Raw genomic sequence first — 19651 nt, forward strand, 5'->3', positions numbered from 1 at the left:
TACTTGGATCGGCAGCAAACGGTACAGTAGCCGAGTACAGTAGCCGTGACTCAACTTCCAGACCACTCAAACCGGGTGACTGAGAATCTTCATTGACCAATCTCTTAATCTCCCCATCTTGCTAGCAAGACGAGATTGCGCATTAACCCCTGCACATTATATGCAGTCACCTCGCTTTCTCCCATCAATTGGGGGGGGGGCGGGCTCAGCCTTTTCTCTCTGTGCTCTGGATTTGGAATATTGTTTCCTAGGACAGCTCCCCCCTGGATCTGACGCTCTTCCAATGGATTTCGGCTGCCGTTCTTAAACAACTCAGCCGCCCTCTTTTAGGCGCAAAATCAGCTGGGGGACTACAGGTATGAGGCTGAAGTTTCATTACCCTCGACTACCTGTTGACTACCTTGACTATCACAGTCGGGACCAGAATTTAAGTGAGTTGCACCCAATTTTATAGGGACGCGGTGGCTCAGTGGGTTAGGACACTGAGCTTGTCGATCAGATGGTCGGCAGTTTGGCGGGTCGAATCCCGAGTGCCGCGTAGCACAGTGAGCGCCTGTTACTCGTCCCAGCTTCTGCCAATCTAGCAGTTCGAAAGCACGTAAAAATGCAAGTAGAAAAATAGGGACCACTACGGTGGGAAGGTAACAGCGTTCCGTGCGCCTTTGGCGTCTAGTCATGCCGGCCACATGGCCACGGAGACGTCCTTGGACAAGTGCTGGCTCTTCGGCTTTGAAACGGAGATGAGCACCAGCCCCTAGAGTTGGAAACGACTAGCACACATGTGCGGGGGAACCTTTACCTTTACTTCTTAGCCAATTTTACGACCTTTTGCCATGGCCGTTAAGCAAATCACTGCAGTTGTGAAACACGGGGTTGTTATACAAAATCTGGGACTCTGCAACCCTTGTAAATACCTGCTGAATGCCAGAATTTTGAACATGGCATGGGGAGGCTGCATACTGCGAGGACCACTCATAAGCCATTTTTTTTGGAGTGGTGCTGTAACTTCAAACGGTCATTAAATGAATGGTTGTAACTCATGGACTGTATGTGTGTATATATGTGTATGTGTATGTATACGTATGTATGTATGTATATGTAAAATAATGTTCTGCTTCTGAAGAGCCTTGTACCTAACCTATTTTCTTTCACTTGTATAGTGTAGCTTCATCAGATTACTTTTTAATACACATTGCTGTATTTTCATCTGAGACAGTAAGGGATAGCAGGTAGAGCAGTCTTTCCCCAGTTTTCGTGCCCTCCAGATATGGGGACTTCACCTCCCAGAATTCTTAGGAATAGCCCTGCTAATGGGGGAATTCTGGGAATCGAAGTCTGCACATCCAGAGGTCATTCCCATCGGAGAAAGCTAAAAGCCTGAGAAATCTGGCTAGTTGGATTGCTGATCAACTTTATTTATTTATGTATGTATGTATTTAAAATATTTATATAGCTGCCCATCTTATAACCAACTGTGAACTTTGAAACGAGTCCAAATCCGAGCGCAGCTGAGTGACCTGGAGGTTGACATTCTCAGCCTAGCATAAAGTATCCCACTTGGTTGATGTTTGGGATTACAGAATGTGGGTGGGCCATTGGATGCCACCCATAATTTCTTGCAGGGAGGTTGGAATCAAACAACTCTTTGGAAGCCTTGCCCTGTACCTTGCCAGATCCTAAGGTCAAAGCTGTGTGATCTTACTTGTTTGAAACCAAAGCACTCAGGCATCTGAGTGTTGAACCTGTTGCAAGGCTTGTTCCAGAATCAACAATTTCTGTTTTGGAAGTATGTGTATGTTTTTTCTCCCCAAAGAAAATCATTTAATTGGGGGGAAAGTGGCATTTTAAGGAAGGGAAAAATGCTGTAAATTCTGTTTTCACTTTGGCTCAAGCAAACTGTAGCAGTTTCTCTGCCTGAGCTTCAATTTGTATATTTTTAAGCAGCGTTTCTCAGTCTTGGCAACTTTAAGATATGTGGATTTCAACTCCCAGAATTCCCCAGGCAGCATGCGTCCTGCCTGAGGAATTCTGGGAGTTGAAGTCCAGATCTCTTAAAGTTGCTATGGCTGAGAAACACTGGTTTAGAGAAACCAGCAACAAGATAGTGAGTTGTTGTTAGTCTACTCTGTTGTTGATCAGAATGCTGCCTCAGAGTTTAGGACAGATGAAGAGCGGAAATCCTACAGAAGCAGAGCACCTCTGAGCATGTGGAGAGAAATTTCTCACCCAACCTACTAAGAGGAACCAGCCCCTGCAGACTTTGAAATTAGGTTAGCCTGCAGGACTTAATTTGAAGAAATGATATCTTCTGGTACAATCAAAATAACAAGAGCTGGAAGGGACCTTGAAGATCTTCTAGTCCAATCCACTGCTCAGGCAGGAAACCCTATACATTTCAGACAAATGGTTGTCCAATCTCTTCTTAAAAACCTCCAGTGTTGGAGCATCCACAACTGCTGGAAACAAGCTGTTCCACTGATTAATTGTTCAGAGAAGAGCAACTAAAATGATCAAAGGCCTGGAGACTAAAACATATGAAGAATGGTTGCAGGACTTGGGTTTGGCTAGTCTAAAAGTAAAGAAGAAATAGGGGGGACATGACAGCAGTTTTCCAGTATTTGAGGGGCTGCCACAAAGAAGAGGGCCTCAAACTATTCTCCAAAGCACCAGAGGGCAGGACAAGAAACAACGGTTGGAAACTGAGCAAAGAGCCTTGGTGGAGCAGTGGGCTAATGCCTCCTTAAGTAACACCAGCTGCCTGCAATTAGTGCAGGTTCGAGTCCCACCAGGCTCAAGGTTGACTCAGCCTTCCATCCTTCCGAGGTAGGTAAAATGAGGACCCAGATTGTTGGGGGCAATAAGCTGACTGTGTAATAATGCCGCTTGGGGGGGGGAAAGCCCTAATAAGCAGGCATATACATAGAATGAAGGCTATTGCTAAGCACATTGGTTTGTGCTTAAATTGTAAGCCGCCCTGAGTCTTCGGAGAAGGGCGGGATATAAATGGGATTAAAATAAATAAATAAAATAAATAAATAGAGAAGCAACCTGGAATTAAGGAAAAACTTCCTAACAGTGAGGACAATTAACCAGTGGAACAGCTTGCCTTCAGATATCGCGGGAGCTCCATCACTGGAGGCTTTAAAGAAGAGACTGGAGAGTCACTTGTCTGAAATGGTTTAGGACAGGTTCTCCTGCTTGAGCAGGGGGCTGGACTAGAAGACCTCCAAGGTCCCTTCCAGATTCTATTCTATTCTATTCTATTCTATTCTATTAATTCTAATTCTAATTCTAATTCTAATTCTAATTCTATTCTATTCTATTCTATTCTATTCTATTCTATTCTATTCTATTCTATTCTATTCTATTCTATTCTATTCTATTCTATTCTATTCTATTCTATTCTATTCTATTCTATTCTATTCTATTCTTCTCACTGTCAGAAAATTTCTCCTTAGTTCTAAGTTGCTTTCCATCCATGGCTTCTTGTCCTGCCCTCAGGTGTTCTGGAGAATAGCTTGACTGACTCTCTTCTTGGTGGCAGCCCCCTAGATAATGAAACACTGCTATCATGCCACCCCTAGTCCTTTCTTCAGAAACACTATTTCTCAGCAGGTATCACACACCTGGAAGTGTGCTAAGATGCTTAGGAGTGAGATGGGATTGTACATGGTGATCTATGTATAGTCCTTGACTTATAACATTGGTTCAGTGACCATTCAGAGTTACAACGGCATTGAAAGAAGTGACTTATGACTTTATTTCACACTTACGATCTTTGCAGCATTCCCCCATGGTCACATGACCAAAATTCAGAGGCTTGCCAGTTAGTTCATATTTATGACCGTTGCAGCGTCCCGGGGGGGGTCATGAGATCAGCTTTTGCAATCCCTCAGACAAGCAAAATCAATGGGGGGAAGCCAGATTCACTTAACAACCCCGTTGCTAACTCAAAAGCTGCAGTGATTCACTTAACAGCTGAGGTCTGCCAAATGGGACAAGACTCACAACAACTGTCTCCTTTAGCAACAGGTGTTTTGGGTTCATTTGGGGCGATAAGCGGAGGGCCACCTGTACTTTTTAACAAGGCAGCTTCACCTGGGATTGGATTAGAAAATTTGCTGTGCGGTGGGTTTCAGAGAATAAGGCTCCTTGGTGCTCTCTGAGCCTGCTTGTTTTCTTGCAGACATTTCATTATCCTAACTCAGGGGTCTTCAAACTCGGCCCTTTTATAACTTGTGGCCTTCAACTCCAGCTGGCTGAGGAATTCTGGGAGTTGGAGTCCACAAGTCATAAAAGGGCCGAGTTTGAAGATCCCTGCCCTAACTAGGTAACGTGATCAGTGCTAGTGTTACCTAACTGAGGTAACCCCTGAGCTACAAATATTCTCCTTCATTGGACTTTATCTTTAAAAGCAGCTGCAAAAAAAAAATAGAAATGAGGGAAATACGAAGCAGCTCTGGGAACTGAGGCGTCTCCTGGCAGGAGGCCTGTCAGGGTTTGTAGGAGCCAAAATTGGAGTGTTTGTCGAAGTCCCTCTGGGATCTGAATTGCATTTTTCACCCCATTGCTCTCAGAATGGAACATCTTAATAAACTTGATGAAGCTAAAGGACAACCTATCGATGAGGTTGTCACCTGGCTTTTACCTAAAAAATGATAGGCAGCCCAAAGGCCAGGCTTCCAAATTCCTAGAAGAAAATCTAGTGTAGCATTTTTCAAACCTGAGCCACTTGAAGATGTGCGGACTTCAACTTCCAGAATTCCCCATCCAGCATGAATTCTGGGAGTTGAAGTCCACACAACATAGGTAGTTCAGGTTGAGAAAGTTTCCAGGCTCACAGGGAAAGGCGAGGCCGTTGTTAAGCGAATTTTTGCCCAGTTTTACAACCTTTCTTGCCACAGTTGTTAAGTGAGTGACTGCAGTTGATAAGTTCGTAACCTGGTTGTTAAGTGAATCTGGCTTTCCCCACTGACGTTGCTTGTCAGAAGGCCGCAAAAGGTGATTATCCCATGACCTTGGGATACAGCAACGGTCATAAGAATGAACCATTTGGCAAGCATCTGGATTTCGTTCACGTGACCCGGGGGGATGCCGCAAAGGTTGTTGTAACTCTGAAAAATGGTCGTAAGTCACTTTTCCCGGTGCCCTTGTAACTTTGAACGGTCGCTAAATTAATAATTTAATTTAATTTAATAATTTGATTTCTATACCGCCCTTCTCCCGAAGGACTCAGGGCGGTGAACAGGGCAATACACAATAAAAATCAGATACAAAAATTAAAAAACCATTAAAAACCAATTAAACATCATGCCCATAAAATCAATACATATTAAGTTAAAAACTAATTTTAAAAAACCCAACCCCACCCCGTCAGACCAGGCCAGCTTGTTCGAAAAAAAATGTTTTAAGATCGCGCCGGAAGGAGCGAAGGTCGGGGGCCGTCCGGAGCTCAACCGGTAAGCTGTTCCAAAGGTCTGGCGCGCCCACAGAGAACGCTCTCCCCCTGGGGGTCGCCAATCGGCATTCTTTGATCGGCGGCACCCTGAGGAGGCCCTCTCTGTGGGAGCGCACTGGACGGAGGGACGTTGACGCCGGTCGCAGGTGTTGCCGTAGGTAATCTGGACCCATGCCATGAAGGGCTTTGTACATCATAACTAACACCTTGAACCTCACCCGGAGAGCAACCGGTAGCCAATGCAGCTCGCGGAGCAGAGGTGTAACATGGGAGTATCGGGAAACTCCCAAGACAACTCGCGCGGCTGCATTCTGCACCAGCTGGAGTCTCCGGGTGGACCTCAAGGGCAGCCCCATGTAGAGAGCATTACAATAGTCTAGACGAGAGGTCACGAGCGCATGAGTGACTGTGCGCAATGAACTGTTGTAAGTAGAGGACTGCCTATACTTTCACCCAAGGTTTAAGTCTGTGCATTTCCTAAATGGGGAAATCCTTCTCTTTGGCTCCTCCTTTCTCTTCCAAAGCAGGAAGTACAAGAGAAGGGACACCCGAATTGGGGTTCAGAGGGACAGGCCCCCCTTTTTTTAAAAATGCTAGGATTTGGGGGAAGGGCACAATAAAAATCTAGGGCTGGATGTCCTCTACTTTCTGCTTCAGGTCTTCTTATTTATCCCCCAGGCAGCACGTGTTTCCTTGTCAGACTTTTGGCCAACCAGCTGTCACCACTCCATTTAACTGTGGCCCACTTTTGGAAAATAAACTGCTCATCTCTTGCCTCTCTTCCCCCCCCCCCCCCCCCCGCCCAGTAACTTGATTCATGGCTTCCAGTTGGACACTTTCCTGGGACATATTAACCCCCTTCTTGTTGGGAGACCCACCGAAAGTGTTTGGAGAGAGACTTCCTTTTGCAAGTCGGGAGAGGTTCCCCCTTTTCAAGAATTTTATAAACTCCTGTTTACTTCTCTGCCAGAAGGGGTTGATCAGAGGGGGGGGAGGGAGCCATTTTGCTGGGGCTTAAAGCCAGCCTCCTCTTCCCTCTCCCTCCTCGCTCCCCCTCCCCGAATTATTTGGGGAAGGAACTGGAACTTAAGCCAAAGCTGGAGCTATAGCTAGTCAGCCCAGAATATGGGACGCTGCCCTCCCCCTCCCTTTTTCTTCAAGCAGCACATTCAAGTGCCAAGTTGGGGATTAATAGCTTTAAAGAGGCATGGCGGCTCATACTTGGCTGCAGAGGCAAGCACCACGACAAAAATTGCACACAGTTTCCTCCCTCTGCAACGAGATCCCCGCAGGGGTGGTAGAACTGCAACACAGCCGACTGAGATTTATTTACTGTTGTTCTGCATCATGTCCCAGGCTGTGGTCAACTCATAGAGAATTGGAATCATCCTCTAAGCAGCCCCAGGAAGCTTAAAAACGGCAGGTTTTGATCAAACTTGGCTGGGCCTCAGTCATTCCACCTGCAGCAAGGGCACAACTGAGGGCCGATAGCTGAGTGCCGGACTAATACAGGGAGTCCTCGACTCATGATCAGAATTGAGCCCAACATTTCTGTTGTTCAGTGAGTCGTTTAAGTGAGTTTTGCCCCATTTTACGACTTTTCTTGCCAGAGTTGTTAAGTGAATCACTGCAGCTGTTAAGTTAGAAACTCAGTTGTTAAGTGAATCGGACTTCCCCATTGACTTTGCTTAAGAGAAGGTCACAAAAGATGATCTCACATGACCCCGGGATACTGCAACTGTCATAAATATGAGTCAGTTGCTAGGCGTCTGAGTTTTGATCACGTGATCGTGGGGATGCTGCAATGGTGGTAAGTGTGAAAAATGGTCATAAGTTACTTTTCCCAGTGCCGTTGCAACTCTGAACAGTCACTAAACAAATTGTAACTGCCCCCATTGAGGACTTCATGTATAGATGTGGTTTTGAGAGAGAGAGAGAAGGAGAAAGAGAGAGAAGCAGAGAGAAAGAGAGGTTTATGTGGTCACCTAAATAAATGGACTGTTCAGATGAGTTGAACTTAAGCTTTTGTCCCAGGCTAGCTTGAGATGGCTATCAGACCAGGATGGATGGATGGATGGATGGATAGATAGATAGATAGATAGATAGATAGATAGATAGATAGATAGATAGATTGATAGAAGTCCAAGAAACCATTAGATCAGTGTTCCTCAAACTTGGCAACTTTTAAGTTGTGTGGACTTCACCTCCCAAAATTCTGCAATCAGTCATCTTGGCTGGGGACTTCTGGCAGCTGATGTCCACCCAACATAAAATTGTTAAGGTTAAAAGTTGTTAAGGCTGATTTAGATTTTAACTGGACATGGGAGCATAAATTGCTTCTTTGAAAACCAATGTGAGTGTAGCTGGCTGCGCTGGTTTGAAATACATTTTCCCACAACTCTTGCTGTGTTTTTCATTTTTCTTTTAATAGTTTTTTTTAAAAAAAAACCATTACAAAACCCATGTATCTCTCTCTGAAAGGAACTGGAAGCTACCATTCCAAACAGACCAACTAGGGAGCAGGACTTTTTCATCTCCCAGTGAATTATTTCTGAGCAAACAAGGTTAGAATAACTTTGCTCCTGTGGTTCCTCCTGAGTTCAAAGCAGGGTGGGTTTAGAAAATAAATAAAATAAAAGTTAGGCAAACTGTGCTGTGTTTACAACAAAGCTTCCTGAGCCACCTGGAATTATTATGAGGTTTGTTTTTTTTTTAAAAAAAAGATGCATAAACAAAGGGAAGTAGCATGCCACGAAGCAAAGCACCAATTTTGGTTATTTCCTTGATTCAAGATCTCCAAGCACGACCAGTGATCATCCTGCATTCATGGAACTAAAAATGGGGGGGGCGAGTAGAGCTGGTTGTTGTTGTTGTTAGCTGCGAAGTCGTGTCCGACCCATCGCGACCCCATGGACAATGTTCCTCCGGGCCTTCCTGTCCTCTACCATCTTCTGGAGTCCATTTAAGCTCACGCCTACTGTGGGTTTTTTCGCACCCTGCGGGCTCCTCATGAACTTGCCGATGAATGAGGACACGTGTCTGAGCTTTCTCGGGATGAGGGCTCAGACCGAAGTCCCAAGCTCTCTTTTATTGAGATACCAGCAACGCATCAGCAACAAGCAATTAGCAACAAACAATTATCTAAGCGTTCAGCTATTCATGAAGCAGTTATCTTAAGATTACGAATGGTTACATCTCAGCCATGCACTAAGCAATTATCTAAAGGTTATAAATCAGCTACATATCTGTATGGAATGTCTTTGTTCTTGTTACTTTCTTGTACGTGTTCCAACGGGGGTGTCCGTCTGCACGTAGCAAGGTCATCTGATTTTTGGTAAAACACAACTTATGAACAGAAACGAAACTTATCTCTGCCCTGAGCCAGACTTGCGCCATTTTATGTGAGCCTAAGGTGGAAATATGACAGGTTTCCTACATCTCCTCCCTTTTTGTTTTTTGACCCAAAGGGCTCAGTAGGACAGAGATGTGGTGCATTCCGGTGATAAGCATAAGGCTTTCTTTTGGCCCTCCTCGCCATCTGTGTCTAATACGAAGGAGGCCTTTTCAATGGCACGGTCTGTAGTATTTGACTCAAGGTCTTCTAGAGGCAATAACTGATATTTCTTTTCCCACAAGGCATTTACATGCTTGATGGCACGTTGCTCTGCTATAAATGAAATGCTATTAGAAATAGTTCTAACAAAAATAGGTAAAATACAAGGCAAAATAATACATCCTAAAGCAATCATACTAATTAAAGCTACAATAGCTTGCAAACCAGGTAATTTGGGAAACCAGGAGCCAAATAATTCCTGAAAGTTAAAACCATTCCATGTTTGAACAGGAACATGAGCTACTTTAACCATTCTATCTGTGATCATCTGAATCACTTTCCCACTGTCATCAATTTCAATACAACAATTTGTAAGATTAAATTTTCCACATACCCCCCCTTCTTTAGCTAAGAGATAGTCCAGGGCCAATCGATTTTGCATAATGTAAGTTCTTGATTTAGCACTTTCTTTTGCTAAATGGGTCATGGCTGAAACTGTTTCATTAGTGACAATTTCTACAACTGCTTGCAGCCGAATCAGACGATTGAGTAAGTAAATTGGGGTCCTATAGCCATAGGTCCCATCTTCTGCCCAAGTTGCAGGTCCATAATAATGGATTATACGGTCGGGGGGCCATTCATTGTCCTTCCAAACACCCCGATGAATGTTTTTTGTGTCTCGTTCACTACGGATGTTACCAATTTCTTCATAAACTGGAACACCCAACACTTGTCGCTGTCGGAGGGGCAAAAGGAAAAAGCTAGGCCTGATGGCTCCTAGAACACAAGAACCATACCAGTCCTTGGGGAGAAAATTATAAGCAAAACGTCCACAAATCCAATATAGGCCGGTAGGAGCTTTCCATTGCAAGGTGTTGTTTTCTGGATCTAACAGGAAGGCCATGTTTGTCATTTGTGCCAATGCGTTGTTGGGCTGTGAGTCCGAAGAACCTGACCACCAAGTATTGTTCTCCCAAGTCCCTTTGCATCTTAATGAGCCCACGTTACTATGGCGAAAATCAGTCTTTTTACGTTGGTAACAAATGTTGCCTACCAATTTGGTAGTTATAGCCCAAATTTCTTGTCCTTTCTGATTAAAGGTGTAATTGGCCTGATTTTCTAACATTTGAGTGTAATTGAGTTCATGGGCTTCCCATGGCCATTGATCACCCATGTTAGTGCCCCCACACACAAAACAATTTTGTACCGTGAGCTCCTTTGCAATAGTTTCTGCCAAGGCCAAAAACATGTTGTGAGCTCTAGGGGGAAGTACCAACCCCTCCATTTGTTGGCTTTCTTGATAATAAGAATGAAAAAGTGACTGACTAAGGGGATCTAAATTGTGCTGAATAATCTGGATTGTTAAGATTACACTGGGGTCTGAGCCTGTTCCGTCGATACCTAGCCCATATTGATTGTTGACCCCTTTCCAGGAATGCGATCCCGACCAATTTTGTGGGACCGGGAATGTCAAATTTATTAAGTTGCAATTATGCCGGTGGCAGGAGGAGTTTGCTGGCAACCTGGTAATATAAAGTGTCTTATGCTGATTATACCTGGGTATGGTATCTGGATGGACAGTCATTCCTCGGGACTGAAAATCCACACATTTCCAGTCCCCACAATAGGTGCCTCTGCCGCAAGAGTCACGGTAGTCGGAGCGTCGGGCGCATAGATATTTTTCATTGTTGGAGTAAGTTCGCCGCCATTCTAAGGATCCGCATGTCCCTTCGTCCATGGCTCTGCACGCATCAAAGATGACAGATTGAGAAACCTCTTTGTTATAAAAATCATGACTAACCAGGAGAGCTGACCCTGCTTCAATTTTAATTGTGTATCGATGAGTGGGTCCCTTTGGATTGAAACATTGAATCTTACCAGCATCAGTACAGATGGAGTATGATGTACCATTATAGGTGCATTGATGTGAAAGTTTGGTTTTGCAAGATAGGTGAGTGTGAAAAATCAATGTTCTAGTTATGAGGGTGCCTTGTTTGGTGGTTGCCATGCAAAGTTCACATTGTCCTTTAGTCTGAAGCACCGTGGTCGTATGAGTTGGTAATGTTAATGAAAAACCGATAAGAGTCACAAACCATATTGTTGTCTTTAGCGGGTCCATAGTTGTTTTTGTGGAGGCATGATATGGGCGAACATGACGACTGGGGATCCACAGCACTTTGTCTGGCAGTTGAACAGCTGCGTAGCCTCTGCCCCAGGTGATAAGGTCTGCGGGGCCTTGCCAAGTCAGGTCTGGAAGTTGTCGGTACCAAACCTGTGGCTTAGGGAGATCTGAAGAAGAAGAAGAAGAAAAATGCCGCTCTGCAGCTGTGGTTAAGGGATGGCCAGTCAAGTTTGAAAAGTTCAGAGTGTAGAGGCAAAGGTTAAGAATTTCTTGCACTGCTGGGAGGTTGGGGTTTCGTTTTCCCCCGTTCTGATTTTTATAGCGATCTAAAGCATGTTTCAAGGTTTGGTTAGCTCTTTCCACCAAGGCTTGGCCTTGGCTATTATATGGAATTCCAAATTTGTGTGTGATTTGCCAATGATGACAAAATTCTGCCATGGCTTGACTGCTATAAGCAGGGCCATTATCTGTTTTGAGTTCTTTTGGACATCCCAGCACTGCAAAAGTCCGAATACAATGATTAATGACATGTTTGGTGGCTTCTCCCCTTTGGGGGGTAGCCATGATGAATCCTGAAAAGGTATCAATTGAAACATGCAAATACTTCCATGGGGCAAATGGTGCATATTGTGTGACATCCATTTGCCAAATTTGGCAAGGCTCCAATCCCCTGGGATTGACACCCATAGGGATTGCAGTTGCTTGTTTGCTGCAGGTTGGGCACTGCTGGCAAATTGCAATTACTTCTGCAGCGGTGATGCCAAACTGCTTTTGCAAAGCTTTGGAATTTTGATGGAAATATGAATGACTTTCCCAGGGGGTGAGGGGTTGCAAAGAACAGGCTGAAGGTCCGGAGGCAGCCTGATCTGCAACATTGTTTCCCTCTTGCAAAAAACCTGGAAAAGGCTGATGACTATGAATGTGAGCAACAAAAATAGGATGTTGGCGTTCAAAAAGCAAATTTTGCAAGGTTAAAAAAAGTTGTAACAAATCTGGTTGAATGGATGGGGATAAATAAGATCCATAAATCACTTGAATTGTGTGATAAACATAAAAGCTATCCACAATAAGATTCAAAGGTTGAAAGGAAAAAAGTTGACAAGCCAAAATTGAAGCAGCCAGTTCAGCTTTTTGAGCTGGCCGTTGGGGTGTTGTTTGCTTGGTTCTCCATTGACCATTTTCCAACCAGGCACAGGCGCCACACTCCTTGCTCCCATCTGCAAAAACTGTAACAGCCGAATGTAGAGGGTGAGGAGACAAGGGTGACAACCAGTCAATGGGTACAGTGCGAACAATTTGCAAACGATAATCGGGTGGTGGGTGGCAAGAAACCTTGCCATGCCAATCAGCTAAGGAAAATTGTAATTCACTCGAGGTTTGAAAAATGATTCCCAAATTTGCAAAGACATAGGCACAAAAAGAGTGTCTATCTCCAGCCCAATCAAGGCTTTCGTTCGGTGATGAATTTTAAAAATCAATTGAGCCAATTGTGCTTCTCTGGTTAAAACAGAAACTTTGGGCGTATGGGATAAATGAATCCACTCCAAAATTTTCAATTGGTTAAACAATAGCAACATTCGACTCCCATCATGCAACATCTACCTCTCACTTTCTACTACTTCCCATGTTTCTCCCTATCCATATTTCTATAGTACATTCTTGTTCCTTCAGCATTCTAAGGCTTGTGTTAAGGCATACAATTCATGTATGCAATTCACAAATCTGTGCAAACCAACTTAAAAACCACTTGTCTGTTTCTCCCTTTTATATCCATTCATTCACTGCCCTTCTGCCATTCTGGCCTAACTTCTGTCTTTTCTGCTTCCACCTTCTATCAACTTTTGCATGAGCCAACTGTTTTCCTTAGCTATTAATCAATCCTCTACATTTCTCTTCTCCAAAAGTATTGAAGATTCAATAATCATATTTGGAGTCAGTGTATATGTTCCTCCTTTCCTGTATTAACAATCTCAGAGCCTGTTGTAAGGCATAAAATCCACAGGTTAGTGCTGATTAAGGGAGGGAAATTCTCCCAGATATCACCTTCCATCAATGTGTCCTGCACATAGACACAAAAACATCAAAAAGAAAAAAACAAAAACAAAAAACAACTCCACAAAAAGATCAGAGTAATTTCATTTGGGTGATGTTTAACTAAAACTCAAAGATTTCCAAAAACTTGTCCAACAATTAATCTCTCCTCTTTCAAGTAAAAAAAAATTGCAAGCTGAAACTGTAAGAGTAGGCATCAAGTTTCACATCCACCCCCCTTTCTCAGACTGGAATTCTAAGCAGAGAAAAAAAAATGGTTAAAAGGACCAGCCACCCCCCCTTCTTCTGGCTGTCTCTCCCTTTCTCACTCTTAAAGTAACAGAGCAGGGTTGGGGGGGAGTAAAAGAAACTTTACAAAAATCTCACCACAAAAAAAAAAATAGTTTGCTCTCCTTTACATGCATTTTCTCTCACACATCATCCATGGCTTTTACAACAATAAAATCTGTAGTTTACTGTTCCTTGCACAGCCTGGGACGGGGTGGTGGGTGGTAGGTGGATTTGAGGGCTAACACACTCACATTTACATATCAGCAAATTAACTCATTCACTTCCATTCTGACTGCTTGCATAAACAATTTCACATACAAAAATTCCATTTCATACTTTCTCCAGACAAACCATACATTGTTAAATAAGGCCTTTTTGTTTGGTGTTATCAGAGAGGATTTTGACCCTCTTACAAGTCTTGGAAAGAACACAGAACAACACAGACAGACATATATACACAGATACTATTAAAACAACATTTATTTAGACATATGGCTTGTCCTACGAGAGGTGAGAAAAATCATGAGTTGATTCCAACCGAACATGGTTTCTATAGGTCCCTTTAACCATCTCCTATTTTTCTCACCATTCCAAGTCCAAGCCTAATGTTCCAAATGTCCATATATATATATATATATATAAAAGAAAACAAAACACACATATCAATTTGGGGTTATAGGCCAAAACAATAGTCCAAAAAGCTAGATTAAAAGAAAAAGATAGAAGAAAAACTTGGTTTTATTTCTTTGATTTTTCTTTTCTTTAGGTTTACAACAACAACTACTTTCCTATTCTTTGATTTGGTAGACCAAAGTTATCGATTTAATGGGAAGCTAGATCTCAGACAACTCCAGGCAGTTGAAATCAACAGGCGCGCCCCTGGACTTTACTGAGAACAGCTCGCCCCAAGAGGCTCTTTCAAGCCCCACATTTGGTCGCCAAGATTGTGAGACATGCGTTTAAATAATCAGCAAAAGTGGCATTTGGCATGGCAATAATTGATTTTAACAATTTTTTACAGTCTTCATTAGCATTTTCATAAGCCAATTTTAACAGGAGTTCATTTCGGGCATATTCATTGTCTATTTGCCTTGTTATTTCTTCCTGCAGTCTATCCACAAAGTCTGAATAAGCCTGATTGGGACCTTGATAAACCTTTGCAAAAGACATTTTAGCTTTTCCCTGAGGATATCTTGCGGAAAGCTGCTAAAGCCCCTTCCTGTATCAAATTAAAAGCCTCCCTTGGGCTTTGAGCCTGTTGGTCATTTGTAACGAACTGTCCTGTGCCAAATAATTGATCCCTATCTACCCCTTGAGGTAATCCAGCAAGAATTTTTTTTTTCTATTTCTTTTTTATACTCAGATTCCCAAACTACATATTGTGAAGGTGTCAGTATCATGTGTGCAATGGACTTCCAGTTCCTCCAGCTGCCAGGGCTGGTTAGATGTTTACTGGATAGCAAGACAAATCTCCCAATGTTAGCTGTCCTGATCAGGCAGCTTGTCTAACAGAATTTGCCACCATTCCTTCTTAGGATAATTGTTAATTGCTTCTGGCTGAGCCTGAGGGGCACTGGGAGCCGCAGCTGAGGTGCCCTGCTTAGTTTCTCCCGGCTGAGTAGGTTCCTCATAAGGAGGGGGAGCCGGAGAAACGGAAAAGGCTTCTTTAAGTCCCTTTTCGTGAATCCACAAACTTTCCATTAAGACTCGCCAGGCTGTTAACATTTTTGGAGGTGCTCGAGGAGGTTCGTGGAGCCATTCTCCAATTTTTCTCCAAGTCCCTGTTTTCAACGAGCCCTTTTCCGGATAAGCCGGAGTATTTTCCCAAATATATTCCATTAAAGCAATCAACTCCTTTTTTGAAACTGCTGGTAATTGTTTGCCACTACTTTTAAGTAAAATATTAGAAGTTCTGACTATTTCCTCAAGCTCTTTCAGGTGCGCTGCCTGTTGCTTAGAAAATTTGTTCCCCATACTCACGAATGGATCGTCGTCTTCACGAGGCGAGATCGTGTGCACAGCCTATTCCAGGCGATGAGTATGGAGACCGTCAGAGACGTATCCACTCGCAGCAGATCACGTCGGGATGCTGGGAACCCGTTGCTTGAAGCAGCCGGGTTGCTGGGAACCTGTTGCTGGGAACCTGCTGCTAGTGAACAGCCAGGTTGAGCACGGCCACCATCGGGTGAATGACGGCTGAAGACGTATTCCGCAGAATCACGTCGGGGTCACCAGTTGTGGGTTTTTTCGCACCCTGCGGGCTCCTCATGAACTTGCCGATGAATGAGGACACGTGTCTGAGCTTTCTCGGGATGAGGGCTCAGACCGAAGTCCCAAGCTCTCTTTTATTGAGATACCAGCAACGCATCAGCAACAAGCAATTAGCAACAAACAATTATCTAAGCGTTCAGCTATTCATGAAGCAGTTATCTTAAGATTACGAATGGTTACATCTCAGCCATGCACTAAGCAATTATCTAAAGGTTATAAATCAGCTACATATCTGTATGGAATGTCTTTGTTCTTGTTACTTTCTTGTACGTGTTCCAACGGGGGTGTCCGTCTGCACGTAGCAAGGTCATCTGATTTTTGGTAAAACACAACTTATGAACAGAAACGAAACTTATCTCTGCCCTGAGCCAGACCTGCGCCATTTTATGTGAGCCTAAGGTGGAAATATGACAGGTTTCCTACAGCCTACTGCTTCAGTGACTCCATCCAGCCACCTCATTCTCTGTCGTCCCCTTCTTCTCTTGCCCTCAGCCTTTCCCAGCATTAGGCTCTTCTCCACTGAGTCCTTCCTTCTCATTAGGTGGCCAAAGCATTTGAGTTTCAGCTTCAGGATCTGGCCTTCTAAAGAGCAGTCAGGGTTGATCTCCTCTAGGACTGACCGGTTTGATCACCTTGCAGTCCAGGGGATTCGCAGGAGTCTTCTCCAGCCCCATAGTTCAAAGGCCTCCATTCTTTGGTGCTCAGCCTTTCTTATGGTCCAACTTTCACAGCCATACATTGCAACTGGGAAAACCATGGCCTTGACTATATGCACTTTTGCTGCCAGGGTGATTTCTCTGCTTTTTAGTGTGCTGTCTAGATTTGTCATGGCTTTCCTCCCAAGGAGCAAGCGTCTTTTAATTGCTTGGCTACAGTCCCCATCTGCAGTGATCTTGGAGCCCAGGAAAATAAAATCTGTCACTACCTCCATTTCTTCCCCATCTGTTTGCCAGGAATTGAGAGGGCCGGATGCCATGATCTTGGTTTTCTTAATGTTAAGTTCCAACCCAAGTTTTGCACTCTCCTTCTTCACCCGCAACAAGAGGCTCTTTAGTTCTTCTTCACTTTCTGCCATTAGAGTGGTATCATCTGCATATCTTAGGTTGTTGATATTTCTCCTGGCAATCTTAATTCCAACTTTTGATTCATCTAGCCCTGCCTTTCTGGTGCTTTTTGCAGAACCAGCCGTCCAGCCTCATTGCCCCTAGGCAAAAGCAGGTAGCTTGTTCTGCTTGCTTGGTTTTTATGATGCATTCCGATTGGTGGCAACTTCCTAAACTTCTGGCAACTTCCTGAACTAGTCCCTGCAGTTTTCTTGACAAGATTTCAGAAGTGGATTTACCCTTACCTTCTTCCTGAGGTTGAGACAAAGTGGCTGGCCCCAGGCCATTCCACTGGCTTCGTGCCCATGGCAGGATTAGAATTCCTGCTCTCTCGGATTCTAGCCTGATGCCTTAACCCAGTATTTCTCCACTTGTCATCGTTAAGACGTGTGGGCCTCAACTCCCAGAAGTCCCCAACCAATATGGCTGACTGAGAAATTCTGAGAGTTGAAGTCCAGACATCTTAAAGTTGCCAAATTGAAAAAAAACACTGCCTTAACCACTGCCTCAAATTAGCTCAGAAGTAGTTTGGGTAAGGAAAAACATCTGGAGGCACAGCGGAAGGAAGAATTGGTGATGGGGTGCAACCTCATTGGTTTACTTCCCAGTAAACTGGTGGTTTGAACACTAGTAAAAAGGTCTCTTTTTTGCTGTTAACCACATTTTGCTCTGTTGAACTAAGATTAGTAAAAACTACAGAGGAACCTTTTAAAAGGAAGTTGACTTTTGCAGCCCCCCCCCCCAAAAAAAAATAAGGTGAAGATGGCAGAAAAGATCATTGGCAGTTCCCTCCCTTCCATCCAGGACATGGCATATAAACGTTGCTCGAGTAGGGTCTGTAAGATTGGGCCACTACACACCCTCTTCACAACCTGTTTTCCTTGTTACCTTCTGGGAGGAGGAGGCTCCGTGGTATTTGAAGCAGAACATCCAGATTCAGTTACAGTTTTGTGCCATACTCTCAAGCTTCCTCTTTCCGCTATGTATTCAAGATGGATGGACAGTGATTAATACGTATATGCAGTGCTTTTTTTTTTTGCAAAAGAAAAAGGTGCCGGAACTCACACAGGTCATACAACCCACCTTGCCTACCCTACAAGGTTCCATCCAAAAAAGATGCCGGAACTCCGTTCTAAGCGTTCTACGAGAAAAAAAGCCCTGCGTATATGTATTTATAGGTAAGGGTTTAGGTATATACATACATATGTATATAGCATGTTTATATGTGTGTGTTACGTATGTGTACACTTTTTGAGAGCGGGCAACAGAATTTCATTTTCAATGTGTGCCAGCGTGCCCACAGTAAAAAAAAAACCCTGACAATAAAGGTTGTCTTATCTTAAAAAATTAAAAGCTGGGCTCACATTTGCACTGAGCCAGGAGGTTCACTGAACGACCTCCATCAGTTATTCTCTTTTAAGTTACAACCATCTGTCCTTCTCCAGGTAGCCATGGTGGAGGTACAACTGGAAGACTACGACTATCCTTGGGAGCTGCTGGTGGCCTTCAGTGCCTGCACGACGGTGCTGGTGGCCGTCCATCTCTTTGCCCTTATGGTCAGCACTTGCATCTTGCCCAACATCGAAGCCGTCAGTAACATCCACAACCTCAACTCGGTCAATGAGTCCCCCCACGAACGCATGCATCACTACATTGAGCTGGCCTGGGGCTTCTCCACGGCTTTGGGGATCTTCCTTTTCCTTACTGAAGTGGTGTTGATCTGCTGGGTCAAGTTTATGCCTGTCGGCAACATGGGGACCAGCAGAAAGTGCTGCTTTCCAGAACAGCTCCAGGATGGGAACACCACGGCCTCCGCAGACAGCTCTGGCTGGAACGCTGCCATGGCCTCCACGGTGATAATGGTTCCCGTTGGCATCGTGTTCATCATCTTTGCTTTGCATTTCTACCGCTCCTTGGTGGGGCACAAAACTGATCGGCACCAGCAAGAGCTGGAAGAACTTAACCAGATCAAATATCAGTTGGACGGAGAAGCCACGGCGCTGCAAGTGGTGTGAATTGGCAGCCTCACTTGAACTGCAGCTGACGTGAACTTTTAGAGAGAGAGGGCCGTCGTCGTCACTCGTATCCTTGTGTTTTTTTGTCTCGACGGAAAAACTGTTAAGTAACTGCCACTGTTGGAATTTAACCCCAAAGCTGTGTGATGTTGATGTCACTCCACAGTCTCCCAACGTCCAACGACCCCGTTTGTTTGCATTTCCTAAGAGACAATTTTCAAGCCCCGGACAAGTTGTTGAAATGGGCTGCTCCTGAAAAGCAGGGGGTGTGAATCTAGGGATCCTTCCCTGCGGAACGTCTCCATTTGGTGGATTTTTTGATCGGACGGTAAAATGTTTACAGTAGGCAGTTGTTGGGAAAAAGAACAGCTTTGGTGGGACTCTTTTAAGATTTCAACTTTGTTTTTCTGCTGAACTGGAGAAGACAATCAAAGGGTCTTTGGTTATTTCTGATATTTCAAAATGGGTGGGTTTGAAAAGGTTAATGCAGTCCATTCGTTTTGCCATTTGCTTCTCTTCCCATCTCTGCATCTGGAATGGTAAGAGTTCACCAACCAAGATTGGGTGGGCTGACTTTTGAGCAGGTGTTAAAACCGCTGTGTCCCAAGAAAGGGGCCTAACTTCGTGGCCTAGTTTTCTGAAACTGATCTCCTCTTCAACTTTCGCTGTGTAGTTCCCCTCGCTGCTCGTTTTACAATTAATCTGAAAACATCCGATACCAAACCTTCCGATCAATTTGATGGGCTCGGGCAGGGGTAGGCAACCTTGGCTTTTTTATGACTCGTGGACTTCAACTGCCAGAATTCC

The 19651-nt window shown here is 44.2% G+C and overlaps 1 protein-coding gene across 2 annotated transcripts in view; it reads left to right on the forward strand.

The window, feature by feature from the left end:
- Positions 1-18844, forward strand: part of LOC308676218 (protein orai-2-like) — a gene marked incomplete at both ends in the record, with an annotated part of 33449 nt that extends 14605 nt beyond the window's left edge. Inside the window, 2 exons of one of the 2 annotated variants that reach the window (XM_081342015.1) lie at positions 17399-18007; positions 18275-18844. In XM_081342015.1, coding sequence (XP_081198141.1) covers positions 18281-18844 — 564 coding nt within the window. Of the gene's footprint in view, positions 1-17398; positions 18008-18274 lie in introns of those variants that run through there. The other variant, XM_081342014.1, reaches the window with a different exon arrangement.
- Positions 18845-19651: the final 807 nt, after the last annotated feature.

Source organism: Vipera berus, assembly GCF_964194415.1.
Source record: "Vipera berus genome assembly, chromosome: W".
NCBI classification, from domain to species: domain Eukaryota; kingdom Metazoa; phylum Chordata; class Lepidosauria; order Squamata; family Viperidae; genus Vipera; species Vipera berus.